We start from the raw sequence: 11,953 nt of genomic DNA, 5'->3' as shown, positions 1-11,953 counted from the left end.
CCCCCCCCCTGCCCGCACTCCCAGCTCCTCTCCCCCATTCCAGGAAGGATTCTGCAGGGCCTCCTGTCTGCCCACGTCCACTGCCAGGTCTCTGGCCTGCTGTTACGCGCGCCCCACCTTCGCCCCAGGCGGGAGTCCTCGCCTATCTGACCGGCATGGACAGACAGACCTCAGCCCTGGCCTTGGCCTGGTTCCGCTCCTCTCCACAGCGGGTGGATGGGACAGCTCCCATTTTGGGGAGACAGCCCTGGAGCCAGCCCCCCACTGCCTCCCCAGGCGTCACCAGGAAGGAGGGGTCCTCCTGGACCTCTGGGAGGAGGGGTGCTGTGTCACTGGGTTCCCTACCTCTGGGGCAACAGGGAGAGGACAGAGGAGGAGATGCAGCTGGTCCCAGCCCCAGGTCCACCCTTCCTCCCCTCTCCATGACCCCATCCCAGCAAGTAGCATAGTCCCCAGGGGAGCTGCCGGGGCGGGGGTCACCTGATTGGAGCCCCCGCCCACACCTGCCTCAGCCCTGCTGAGGAACCCCACGGCCCTCCACCCCCACCTTCCCCTCAGGCCATCCTTTCTGGGGGCCACCTGCTTCAGAGCCCTGGGAACCCTCCGAACGCACCCCTACTCATCAGACCTGCTGGGAGAACCCCACTATCCCCTACCCCTGAGCCCCAACTCCCCACATCCCTTTCCTGACGTCTCTTGTGACTGTCCTGCAGCCTGGAGCCTCCTCTGCCCTGTCCACTGCTCCCTCACCCTCTAGGCCCCAGTGGGGGGCCACCTTGTCCATCTGAGCTCCCTGCAGTCAGCTCTGCCTGGCCCTCCACACCCCGCCCACATGGGTGGTAAAGGGAATCGGGTGTGGGCGCTCGTCCTCCGCCTCCCCGGACTGTGGGGGCCACAGCCATGTGCCCTAGGGCCACCACCCGCCTTTCTCAGGAACACCTGCCCACTGTTTGTGGCTGTGCCTCTGTCCCCAGCTCTGGGGGAGGCCTCCCTCCGGTCAGACACCCCAGGCCTCCTTCCCTCCTGAGGCACAGGAAGCCCGGTTCAGGGTGCGCCTGGCCTCGCCCCGTGGCCTCCTCCCCACGCCCCCTCCTCCCCTGCAGGGCAGGACATCAGGACCCCATGTGGGGCTGCCGTTCCAGGGGTGCTCACGCTGCCCAGCGGAGACCCCTCAACACAGGGCAGCCAGGCACTCCCGGCGGGCTGTTGGGCCACCTCCGTGTCCCTGCCTGCACTGTGGGGCCCCAAATCTGAAATCGAATACAAAGGGGGTGCCTGGCACTCACGGACACGTGGGGGCTCACAGTTCCCAGACTTGGTTTCTCCATCTGCAAAGTGGGCCCCTCCTCTCTGGTGGCAGTGGGAATAAATGGGCTCGTCCTCCGCCGAGGTCCCCGGGCCCAGAGGCCGCTCCTCCTGCCGCAGTGCAGTGGGGCAGAGCTTGGGACTTCGGAAGGAGGGACACCTCCGAGGGCTCACCCTGCCCTGCCACTCACTCCTCTGCAGGGAGGAGACAGCTGTCCCCTTCTGCCCCCACAGCCAGCTCTGTGACCCTTTGTCTCCCCACAGGTGCCGCTGCGGGCTCCGCCTTTGGCAGTAAGTAGACTACATAAGCCTCCTTGTATGTCCCGAAAGAGCAGCAGAGAAGGGAGGGGCTGGACGTCCCTCTGGCCTTGCGCTCCCTCTGCTCATCACCCTCATTTGCTTCCTCGCCTCTCTCCGGCAACTTCGTTTCTCCCCAGGAGCTTCATTAGTGCTGCTTTGGAAGCCTCAGGGCCTTTGCACAGGTCCCCTAGACCCCTGGGCCCACTCCCTGCTCCCCTCGCCACTCATTCCTTGGCTTCTTCTCTCTCTCCCCAAATCTGGAAGGAGTCTCTCCTGCTAGGCAAGGAAAGGGGGGCCTTCTTCTCCTGCCAGTGACAGATCCTGCCCCCCACCTTCCAGCTCAGCTCAACTCCCAGGGCAGCTCAGACTGGTGGGTCACCTGCAGGAAAGGAGTCCTGGGAGTCATGAGGAGGCTGAGGGTGCTGGCGGGGGTTCCCACCGGCTGTTACTACCATCTGGACAGGTCGCCAGGCCCCAGGGCTCCAGGCACCCGGCTACTAGGACTCGGTACTAGCTCACTTACGCCCTCCTGGCAGCCCCCCCCCCCGGGGGGCGCAGGGCTTGCCATCTGCTCTGGCAGCCAGCAGGAAGGGGCTGGCCCCTGTCAAACAGGCGGCTGGTGGCAAACCCCAAATCTCGGAAGTGCTTCTAAGACATTTGACACCCTCTACCACAGCTCTGTGGGCCATACCCCATCCAGCTGCCCTCCCCAACCTGGCTGCCCCCCCACGGGGACTCCAGTGGGCAGAGAGGGCCCCACAGGGGACGCGGGTCTGCACAGCCGGCATCGGCACAATGTCTTCTTGGTGGTGCCCGGCTCCCCCCGACCCTCACCTCCTCTTGCTTTCCCATCTCTCACCAGGCACCGGCAGGTCCCGGAAAGACCCTGCCCCCCAGCCCCCCGTGGCCCCCGTGGCCATAAGCGGGGAGCCCATCGCTTCCACCCCTTCCACATCTACTGCCCAGGCCCCCAGAGTCCCCAGTACCCCACTGCCCACAGGTGGGTGCCTGTGATCCCAGTGTCCCCTACCCACTGCTCCTGCTCCTGGCCCCGGGCAGGGCTCGCCTCTTAGAGTAGGAAGCACTCGTGCCCTGGCGTGCCAGAGTGTGGCCCAAGGGGACCTCCAGGCCGCTGAGCCAGCCTGTCATCAGGCCCCAGCCAGGCACCAGGCATCACTTCCCGCTCCCAAAGTCCTCTTCCCCTGGCCTCTGAGGCACTCCTGGGAGGGTCCTGATCCCAGTGTGGCCAAGGGGCCAGGGGGGCCAGTGGTCGAAGGGACACCCTGACACTCAAACTAATATGGGACCATAGTGTTTCAGAGGAGCCTCCCGGGCAGAGCTGGGGTGAAGAAGTCGGGGCTTCCTACATAAGTGACCCGGCCTCCTGACTGCGGTTGTGCTACAGTGAAGGGCAGATAGGAGCAAAATGGCCAGGAAGGGGAGGGGGTCTGCCCCGTTCCCATGGGGGGCCAGGCCACCCTCCCCACCACTTGGGCACTCTGAGCAACCTTGAATCCTCTTCCAAAGCTGCTTCTGATTTGGCGTGAGGGGTGCAGGGCAGACCCTGAGGTTGAGCATGAAAGGAGACAGGGGTCAGAGTGGTGACCCCAGAGGGTTGCATGATGAGGGTCCCTAGGACCCTGGCTGGGAGCAGGAGACACCCTCCCTCCAGACTCAAGAACAAACATCTGGGTGGGCAGGCTGTGGGCCCTGCCTCCTGCGCCCTGTGCCAGGCAGCGAGTGTTAAGGGAAGCGGTGGCTCAGGGTGACAGCCAGCGGGCTGAGCCCTCAGTGTCTAGGGTCCTCACCTCCCCTAGAGCCTTAACCTGGAGCCCCCAGGGCGCCCGAAGGCCCGTGGGTAGGGTGATGTTCCAGCTGGTGAGAGCAGGCATCGCCCAGCCCAGAGCTGCGCTCTGCCGTGCTGTGCCCCTTGCTCTGCGGGGAGGTGACGGAGGCTGTCATTTTCCTAGTCCCGCTGGGAGTGGGATTGAGGCTTAGGAAGCAGCGGCAGGGTTTGTGGTGGTGAACTGGACCTCTGTAAAGCTGTTCTAAAAACAGAAAAGGAAGGGAAGGAAGAGCAGCTGCCCAAGGCCTCAGGATTATGAAGATGCTGGACGGGAGCTCAGGGCTCCCCGACTTCAGCTGCCCCTGCCCCCTCTGCCACCCATGCCCGGGCCTGGGTGCCGTGAGGTGGCACCACCTCTATGGCCTGGCTTCCTGGCTCCCTAGCTCTGGATGGGCCTCAGGAACGTCTCGGGAACGTTCTTCTCACACTCCTGAGCGTGTCCTGGACAGCCCAGCGGGAGGCTTCCCCTCCCCAGACCCTGGCCCCCAGATAGCCCCAGGCCTCTCCAGCCCTTCCAACAGGCCTTTAGCCTCTGGTCAGACTCCCTGGCCCCGAGGTTTCTCCCTCAGCTGACGGGCGGGCTGCTAGTCCCTCCCCGCTAGGCCCTGGAGGGGGTTAGGGTTAGGGTGCCTGAGGGCTGCCGTCACTGTGGCTCTAATTAAGCCCTTGCCAATTTGAGTCCCCTGGCATGGTTTCCTCTCTGAAGGCCACACTAATGTCAACTTGACGTCCAAGGCCCTCGCTGCAGCTGGGAAGGGTCCTGCCCACGTTAGCTGCAGATTCTGTCTCTTCTCCTCCGTCCTCATTGTGGGTGCCCCCTTCAGGAAGTGGGAAGCCTCAGCCCCCCCGGCCCTCTGGGTTTGTCCTTCGGATGCCCTCAGAGCAGCTCGTCCCCAGCCCAGCCCACGCTGCCCACTGTGCCTAGTTGGTCTTAGAGATGAGCACTGTGGTGTGTGGCAGGCGACCCATGTCGGGTCCCCAGAGAAAATGAGGGAGGTGGGAGGGCTGTGACCCAGGAGGTGGGTCAGATGGCAGAGGACACTCCGGTCCCTGGCTGGGGGTTGGAAAAGAGGTGTCAGGGAGCCTCTGGACACATTGGGTACCCTGCCAGGACACGCATCGTCCTTTGCAGCCATTAGCCAGAAACTCGGCAGAGAGTCTGGGCCAGGCGCAGGACCTGGTCCAACACTGCCCTTTGGTCAGAATGGGAACCACACAGGGAGGGTCGAAGAGTCCCCAGGTTCAAGTTTTCCACAGAAGGAAGGACTGCCCAGGGCTCGCAGATTCTCAGGCATGGGGGCCCCCTGGTGTCTAGCAGTGTGTGCGTGTGCATGTGTGTGTGCGTGTGTGTGTGTGCACATGACTGTGCGTGTGTGTGTGCATGGGCGTGCACCTCCCAGGGCTGCAGTAGTGTAGATGCTGCCTCTGTAGTGGATTTGGACCCAGGTCTTCTGGCCAGTGTAGACAGAGCCTTTCCTCCATAGTGCTGCTTCTTATGAGGGGCCTGTGGGTGTGTGGTGGTGTCACCTCCTCGCATAACTCGACTTCTTCTCTTCTTCCCCGCAAGAGTGGACCAGGCCATCTACAGCTGCCCCTCTCGGGGAGAGCTCCCCCCAGCCCCAGGTTTCCTCCAGTGCAGAAGGTATGGGGGGCAGGGCCTGCGACAGGCCTTAGGACCCCAGAAGCCCCTCCTTAGCTCCTTGGGCCCCTCTGTCCCTCGTAGAGGTAGTAGGTGCACATGTTGGGGACCGGGGTGGGACGGAGATCCCAGGCACTGAGGGAGGGGTGTAGAGAGACAAGCATCTGGGAGCTCAGGCCAGAGCAGGGAGGGGAGGCCCGAGCTCTGCAGCCAGCCTCAGCTGCGTGGAGGGCATGACACCACAGTCCCCCAGGTGTCAGAGTCAGGTGGCCACACTGCCCTCATTACAGGAATCCTCTCACTGGCCGCCCGGTTCACAGGACCCTCATCACAGGCATTGACGGAGCCCAGAGAGGGGACAGGTAGACCTACAGGGTGCTGGCGAGCGGGTGAGGGAGAAGGGAGCGCGCACCTGGGAGGGCGGCTGGGCGGTGGCTCAGCCAGGCAGCGGCAGGAAGCTGGTCAGCTTGCTGGTCAGACTAGGCCGGGGAGGGATAGCAGAAGGCCGTGAAGACAAGCCAAGAGTGTCTCTCTGCACTGGAGTGGGGGACACAGGCCTCATGGGGAGTCAGGGGGGACGTGTGCAGGAAACAGGCCCATCTAGCTCCACAAGGGGAGCTGGCCCCTCACCTGTTCCCAGCCCTGTGCCATCTCTGAGCGGCGAGCAGGGCTTTGAGTGCCCTCTGCTGGCAAGGGGCTCCCCAGCTGGGCCCACAGTTATGGAGTTCAGCTCCTAGCAACCTGGAGGCCTCCCCGTGGTGACAGAGACAGGTAGAGCCAGCTGAAGCCATCATTTCCCTTCCTTGGACCCAGTAAGTCTCCACAGACTCCCAGAGGGGACAGTGGCATGCTCACCCCCAACAGGGGCTGGGGCCTCCCTGGGATCCCAGACGATGGAGACAGGTACGTCCGCATTCTTGGCTTGCAACGCTTGGAAGTGGGAATCCAGGGACAGTAACAGACACCTTAGTGGTGCAGGGAGGCTCTTCAGAAAGGACAGCAGATGCCCAGGTCGCTAGTGCTGGGTTCAGATGGTGGGTCAGATGCCCACAGAGTTTGGGGGCTGAGGCGGAGGGTTGGCGTGCCAGGAGTCTTAGATTCTCATCCTGTCAGAAACCCTCCAACAGGGAGTGTCTCGCTCGGCACTCTGGGGGATGTCGGAGGCAGAGAGGTCACTTGGGGGGATTGATCCAGATGGGTAGTAGATGGTCTCAGAGACGGAATCCGGCCGGCCCTGGGAGCTCACCTGCAGCAAGGTGCTTCGACTCCCAGTCTCTGAGAGGGGCCTGACTCCCCCCCTGAGGGCATGTGTTCTGACACCAGGGTGGCCTCCCCCTACCTCCAAGTGAGCAGGTGACAAGGCTGGCCCAGAGCTGGCCCAGGGTATCTCAGGAGACTTTGTCCATCTTCTCACTGGGCTTGGGCTGCCCACCCCGGGGCAGCTGGACAGTGGCAGGTGAAAGAGCTTGTTTCTCATCTCTCCAAGCTGCGGGCACTTCCGCTGCTGTCCCCACCCCTGCTAAGAGCTCCAAACTATTCCAGCTCAAGCCCAAATCTCCTCAAGTGATGCCTATTGAAGAATTCCAAGGTAAGAGAAGGCCTGGGGCTGGACCAGCCCTCCCCCCACATCTCTTACCCACCTCCACTGGAAAAAAAGGGTGCAGGACAGGACCGCTGGCGTCCTGCTCAGAAAACCCTCCTAGAGTAGCTGGGTCAAGGTTAAACTGCGCCTCTCTGCCCTCCGCGGCCCTCCGGCCCCACGGGAGCTGGAGACAAGTATGAGTCAGAAGCCAACCTGGGCACAGTGGGCAGGCCAACGGCAGCAGAGTTGCTGCCAGAAATAGCCTGTCCTGACTCCCTTGGGAGGTGTGGCCCAGGGGCTCGCTTGGTTGAAGAAGAATCTGGGCCACTCTGGTCACTGGCGCTGCTCTTCAGGACACTTGGAAGATGCCCTTCCTCCTTCTGAAGTGATGAGGTGAAGGGGTGGTCCAGGAGGCCCATGGGTGGGGAGGCCCCCATCTCTCATAGGCTGCTTCTCCAGCGTCTCTCACACCCTGTGGAGTCCACCTGGGAGCCTTGCCCCAGGTGGCCACGATTTTGGCAAAGCCACTGGGCAGGAGTCAGCCTAAGAACCACACGAAGGGGCTGGCGGCGGCCCCGTGATGGCACTGGGGTGGCTCTTCTCCAGGATCAGCGAGCATCAGAAGCCCTCTGGGACCAGGAGGGATCAGGGAGATGCCTAGGGCCCTGCAAAACCTGCCCTCTGATGCCAATCAAAACCATGAAAAGCTCAGACTAATCACAAAGGGTCCTGTAGGGACAGGGACAGGTGGTTTTCTCCCAACCCTCTTCCAAAGCAGCACGGGAAAGAAGCTCCTGGCTCATTCCCTCTCGTCCAGCATCTGTGCATGCATTCAGCCATCCGCGGAACCCTGGCCACGTGATGGCCAGCCAGGAACTCGGGCACTGCCTCCCCTGAGCTCACAGCCTGGCAGCACCACCCTGTCCTCCATGCATGAATCAGTTTCTAGTCACCCTGGTGTGCGGGCACCCTTCGAGAGCACTTTGCCCTGGCAGCTGGCCAGGTGGTAGCAGGTGCTGCCCATGCCCTTCCTGGTCCCTGACCACAGGACTGCATGGGTCCTGCTGGCTTTGAGCTAGAAGGCCTGGCTCTTTCCAAATGCCACACCAGTGTCTGAGGCCTGGGGCACCTTCTGGGTCCTCTTCCAAAGATGCCTCCCTCCCTCCCCTCATGTCCTGGGGTGGGTCCTTCCTGCCCCATGCCTCAGTTTCCTCAGATGCTCACTGACCGTGGGTGTCTCTCCCGCTTGGCCGGCCCAGACTGTGAGTGCTACGGCCATTCCAACCGCTGCAGCTACATCGACTTCCTGAACGTGGTGACCTGTGTCAGCTGCAAGCACAACACCAGGGGCCAGCACTGCCAGCACTGCCGCCTGGGCTACTACCGCAACGGCTCGGCTGAGCTGGACGACGAGAACGTCTGCATCGGTGAGGTGCAGGCCGCAGGCAGCCAGGGCAGGGCTGGGCGGAGGCCCTGGGTGAAACCACCTGGGTGGTGCAGAAATCCCAACCCAGGGCCCCCTCCAGTAGGTGCCTCTAGGGACAGATGCCTGCAGAGCTGCTCTGCTAGCGACCACCCGTAGCTTCTTCCCTCGGGTCCTGGAGATGTAGAGCCTCTAGCTAGAGGCAAAGGCTGGGTTCTAGAGCTGGCCTTGCTGTGTGCTTTTGGGCCAGTCCTTTGCCCTCTCTGACTCCACACTAAGATCGGGAGGTGATCAGGTTAAAGGCTTTCAACCTCTTCTATTGCTGAAGCGTCTCCTTCAAGTGCTTCATAAGCAGAGGCCCAGCTCACACCAGCTGCCCTGTGGGCCCTGCTTGGCTTTCTCAACACTCTACTCCAAGATGGGTTTGGGGTGGAGGAAAAGAAAATGCACGGAGGCCTTGGGCCCACACAGGGGACAGACCATCCCAGAGAGCCAAACCCATAACACCCAACCAACACACCCTGTAAGCCCAGGGAGGGGAGCCCGGGCTGCCCGCCACCTGTGTGCAGCAGAGACCAGGTCTCAGCTTCAGAGGCTGTCCCCACTGCCAGCCAGCCAGGGGGCCCCACTGTGCACCCCCACAGGCTGCCCTGGCTGTGCAGAGGAGGGGCTGCTGTGAGGCTGGAGCTGTGGCCTGAACCAAGGCAGCAGCCTTCAGGTAATTCTATCTCCTCTGAGAGATGGAAACAGAATCCTGCTGCCAGTGCTACATCGGGCCAGTCAGATTAGAGGTGCCCCCTTCTCTCCCTGTCTCTATCTCCAATCCCGGTAAGAGCACTGGGCTTCCACGACTGCGAGATGGAGGGATTCGACCCCTCCACCATCCTGCTGGGCAGAAGGAGGGCAGCCCTGTGGAGGGGTCACCCCTCATACCCACACTCCACAGCCTCCTAGACAGATGCTTGGTGGCCTGACACCTGTCAGACTCATAGCTCTTCAGGGCTGAAAAGAATGAGTACCCCTCCAGTTGTCCAGAGAGGGGAAGGGACTAGCCCGAGCCACACAGCGCCAGGGCCAGGCGAGGAAGATGGAGTCTTCCCTTGAGATCTAGACTTTCCAGGCAGTCTCCACCTGCTGTCCAGACGCGGGCTCCAGCAGACAGGGAGACCCGGCTGGGAGAGGTGCGAAGCCCGGTGGGATGCGGTCCCCGCGGATGGCACCCACGGTCACCCTGACGGCGCGCCCATGCACATGTCCTCCCAGAATGTAACTGCAACCAGATCGGCTCCGTGCACGACCGGTGCAACGAGACGGGCTACTGCGAGTGCCGCGAGGGCGCGGTGGGGCCCAAGTGCGACGACTGCCTCCCCACGCACTACTGGCGCCAGGGCTGCTACCGTGAGTACGGAGTGCGCGCCCGCCCGGATGGGCGGGGCGGGGGGGAGGGACCCCCCTGTGGGCGGGGCCTAATGTGTTAGTGGGCAGGGTCCTTCCCTGGTGGAAACTTCTAGGGAGACCGAGCTGGGGTGGAGAGCCCAGGGGTGAGTGGGCGTTAGCCGAGGGTGGAAGAGCGTGGCAAGGCTCTGGAGGCGAGGCGGCAGGTGCGCCTGAAGAACTGCGCCGAGGCCCGAGCCGGAGCGGAGNGACGGCGGCCTGGACTGCGACCGCGCGCCCGGGGCCGCCCCGCGTCCCGCCACCCTGCTCGGCTGCCTGCTGCTGCTAGGGCTGGCCGCCCGCCTGGGCTGCTGAGCTCTGCCCGTGGACCCGCGTCCCGGGAGGGTGGACCGCGCGCTCTGCGCCATGCGCCCCGCGCTTCGCGTCCGGGGATCCTAGGCGTCCAAGGCCGGGCGGCGACAAGGGTGCGGCCGAGCTGCTCCCAGGTGCTACTCAGCAGAGTCCTCCCGCCCTCCCGCTCCCGCCTCGCGGCACCGCGCCGCCCGGCACTGCCCTCCCTTCGCAGCTGGGGCGCTGTGGGGTCCTGCCCCTGCAGCCTGCGATTTGGGTTTTAGTTTTTCTTTTATATTACCTGCCGCCTCTTTATTTTATTTTTCTTAATTTCTCTTTCTTTTCACTTTTCTTTTCCTTTGCTGTCCGTGAGACAGGGGGCCGGGAGAAACGCTGCTCGCCCCAACACCCCCAGATCCCGCCCCGACCTCACATACACGCAGGACTGTTGCACACACCCCTGCGCCCGCCCTGGCTTACACCAGCCAGCGGCCCCGGAACTCCAGTTGCCTACCACTCTAGTCGCTGACTCGATTCTCTTTTATATTCTTTATTTTCCTTTGCAACCCACCAGACCCCGAGCCCCACAGCGGCCTGGTGACCAAGGAACTCACCATCTGGGGTTGGGGGTAGAAAGAAGGGTTGGGAGGGGTGGAAACTTGGTTTTGTAGAGAACTATTTTTGTTTGTATTAACTGTCCCCTGTAAGGAGGGACTGGGTGGAAGCTGGTCACCGTGGGTGGCTGATGGTGTATAACCGAACAGAGTAAAGAGTGCTCACTGCTGCCTCCCAGGCCTTTCTTTCTGTGTTGATGGATACCCCAGTAAGTTTGGGGCTTATGGAGGAACCCACAAAATAGCCTTTAAGAAATGATCTCCCTATCAGGGCCACCACTTCCCAGATGGTCCCGTGAGGTTGACAGGCAGCCCTCTCGGCAGGCTCCCCAGGCAGGGCGATTTCCCCTGGCCAGGCTGCTAAAGACTACAAGTTAGGAGCTTCCCCAGACTGAGAGGTTGTCCCCCATCCACACACACCCCACCCCACCTCCCACCCCGGCCAAACGAGAGCATCTTGGCATTTTGCTACAGGAGCCAGAGGAAGTGGCCCACAGTGAATTCTCGAAGGCCGAATCTAATGCTCTGATCTGTAATCTGTCTCTACAGCTGTCCAGCATGGGCGTGGCATCTCAGCCCTGTTGGACCCCAGGCCTCAGGTCCAATATCAGGTCACAGCCCCCCACCCCCACACAAACCACACTGCTACCTTGGCCATGGCCTGCCTGGCCAGAGCCCTTTTTGCTGGTCAGAGAAACCAGAGATTCGCCCTGCAGAGATACACCTCAGGCCATCCACTTCTTCCCCTTACCTTCAGAGGACCAGGGAGGGTGGCAGAGGGGAGAGGGAAGTGAGTCTTGAGAGGAAGCCGCCTAGAATTCAGGGTTTAACTCAGGTACTTTGCTATCTGAGGACCCAAAGGTCTCTGCAGCCACTCAGCACTCCAGCTTTGGGGGGTCACCATCCCCACTGCCTGCCCTTGCTTCTCAAGGCTTCTCCTACTACCTGTTTACTTCTGAGTAGCACCATGGCCCCATCTGGGTTCCTAATTGCTCTCACTATTCCTGCTGGTCACCCCTTATTCTGGCTTCTGCTAGCTGCGTCTGCTCTTTCCAGGCTGGGAAACAGACCTGGATCCTTTGCTCAGGTTCCTGGAGTGAAACTAAGACTGAGCTGAAAGAACTTGGCCTTGGGAATAATAAGAGATTACACCTGGAAAAGGCAGAGCATCTAGGATGGGTATTAAATATGACTTGAGGCCCAATGCTGCCCTCTGCTGGCCGCTCTCCACTGCATTCACATCACCAGGCTGCCTGTCAGCTCCCAGCCCCAAGGAAGTGCCTTCTGTCAGTTCCCCTGCAGGTCTCCAGGCTCCAACTCATCTTCAGAGAACCCCACTTAGAGGGACCAAAGTGCCCAGGTAAAAATAAAACACATATGTGGGGCTACTTGTGGGCCAGAGTGGTCATGCAACACAATTCTGGCCAACAAAGTATAAACAGGAGTGATGGGTGGTGCTTCCAGAAAGTTCCTAAAAGTCCTCCCCTCTTCCCCACTCCCACAAAGCCTCAGTTGGACC

At 61.8% G+C, this 11,953-nt stretch overlaps 1 protein-coding gene across 1 annotated transcript in view; it reads left to right on the top strand.

Moving 5' to 3' along the window:
* Window positions 1-10,607, top strand: part of Ntng2 (netrin G2) — a 58,745-nt gene extending 48,138 nt beyond the window's left edge. Inside the window, exons 5-10 of the mRNA XM_048812787.1 lie at window positions 1,570-1,596; window positions 5,019-5,093; window positions 6,577-6,678; window positions 7,932-8,099; window positions 9,359-9,566; window positions 9,709-10,607. Of these exons, the coding sequence (XP_048668744.1) occupies window positions 1,570-1,596; window positions 5,019-5,093; window positions 6,577-6,678; window positions 7,932-8,099; window positions 9,359-9,566; window positions 9,709-9,844 (716 nt within the window). The 3' untranslated portion in view covers window positions 9,845-10,607. The remainder of the gene's footprint in view (window positions 1-1,569; window positions 1,597-5,018; window positions 5,094-6,576; window positions 6,679-7,931; window positions 8,100-9,358; window positions 9,567-9,708) is intronic.
* Window positions 10,608-11,953: the final 1,346 nt, after the last annotated feature.

This window comes from Marmota marmota, unplaced genomic scaffold, assembly GCF_001458135.2.
Source record: "Marmota marmota marmota unplaced genomic scaffold, marMar, whole genome shotgun sequence".
Taxonomy (NCBI): Eukaryota; Metazoa; Chordata; class Mammalia; order Rodentia; family Sciuridae; genus Marmota; species Marmota marmota.
The sequence above is the reverse complement of the archived record's forward strand: the minus strand, read 5'-3'. Positions and strand labels throughout refer to the sequence as shown.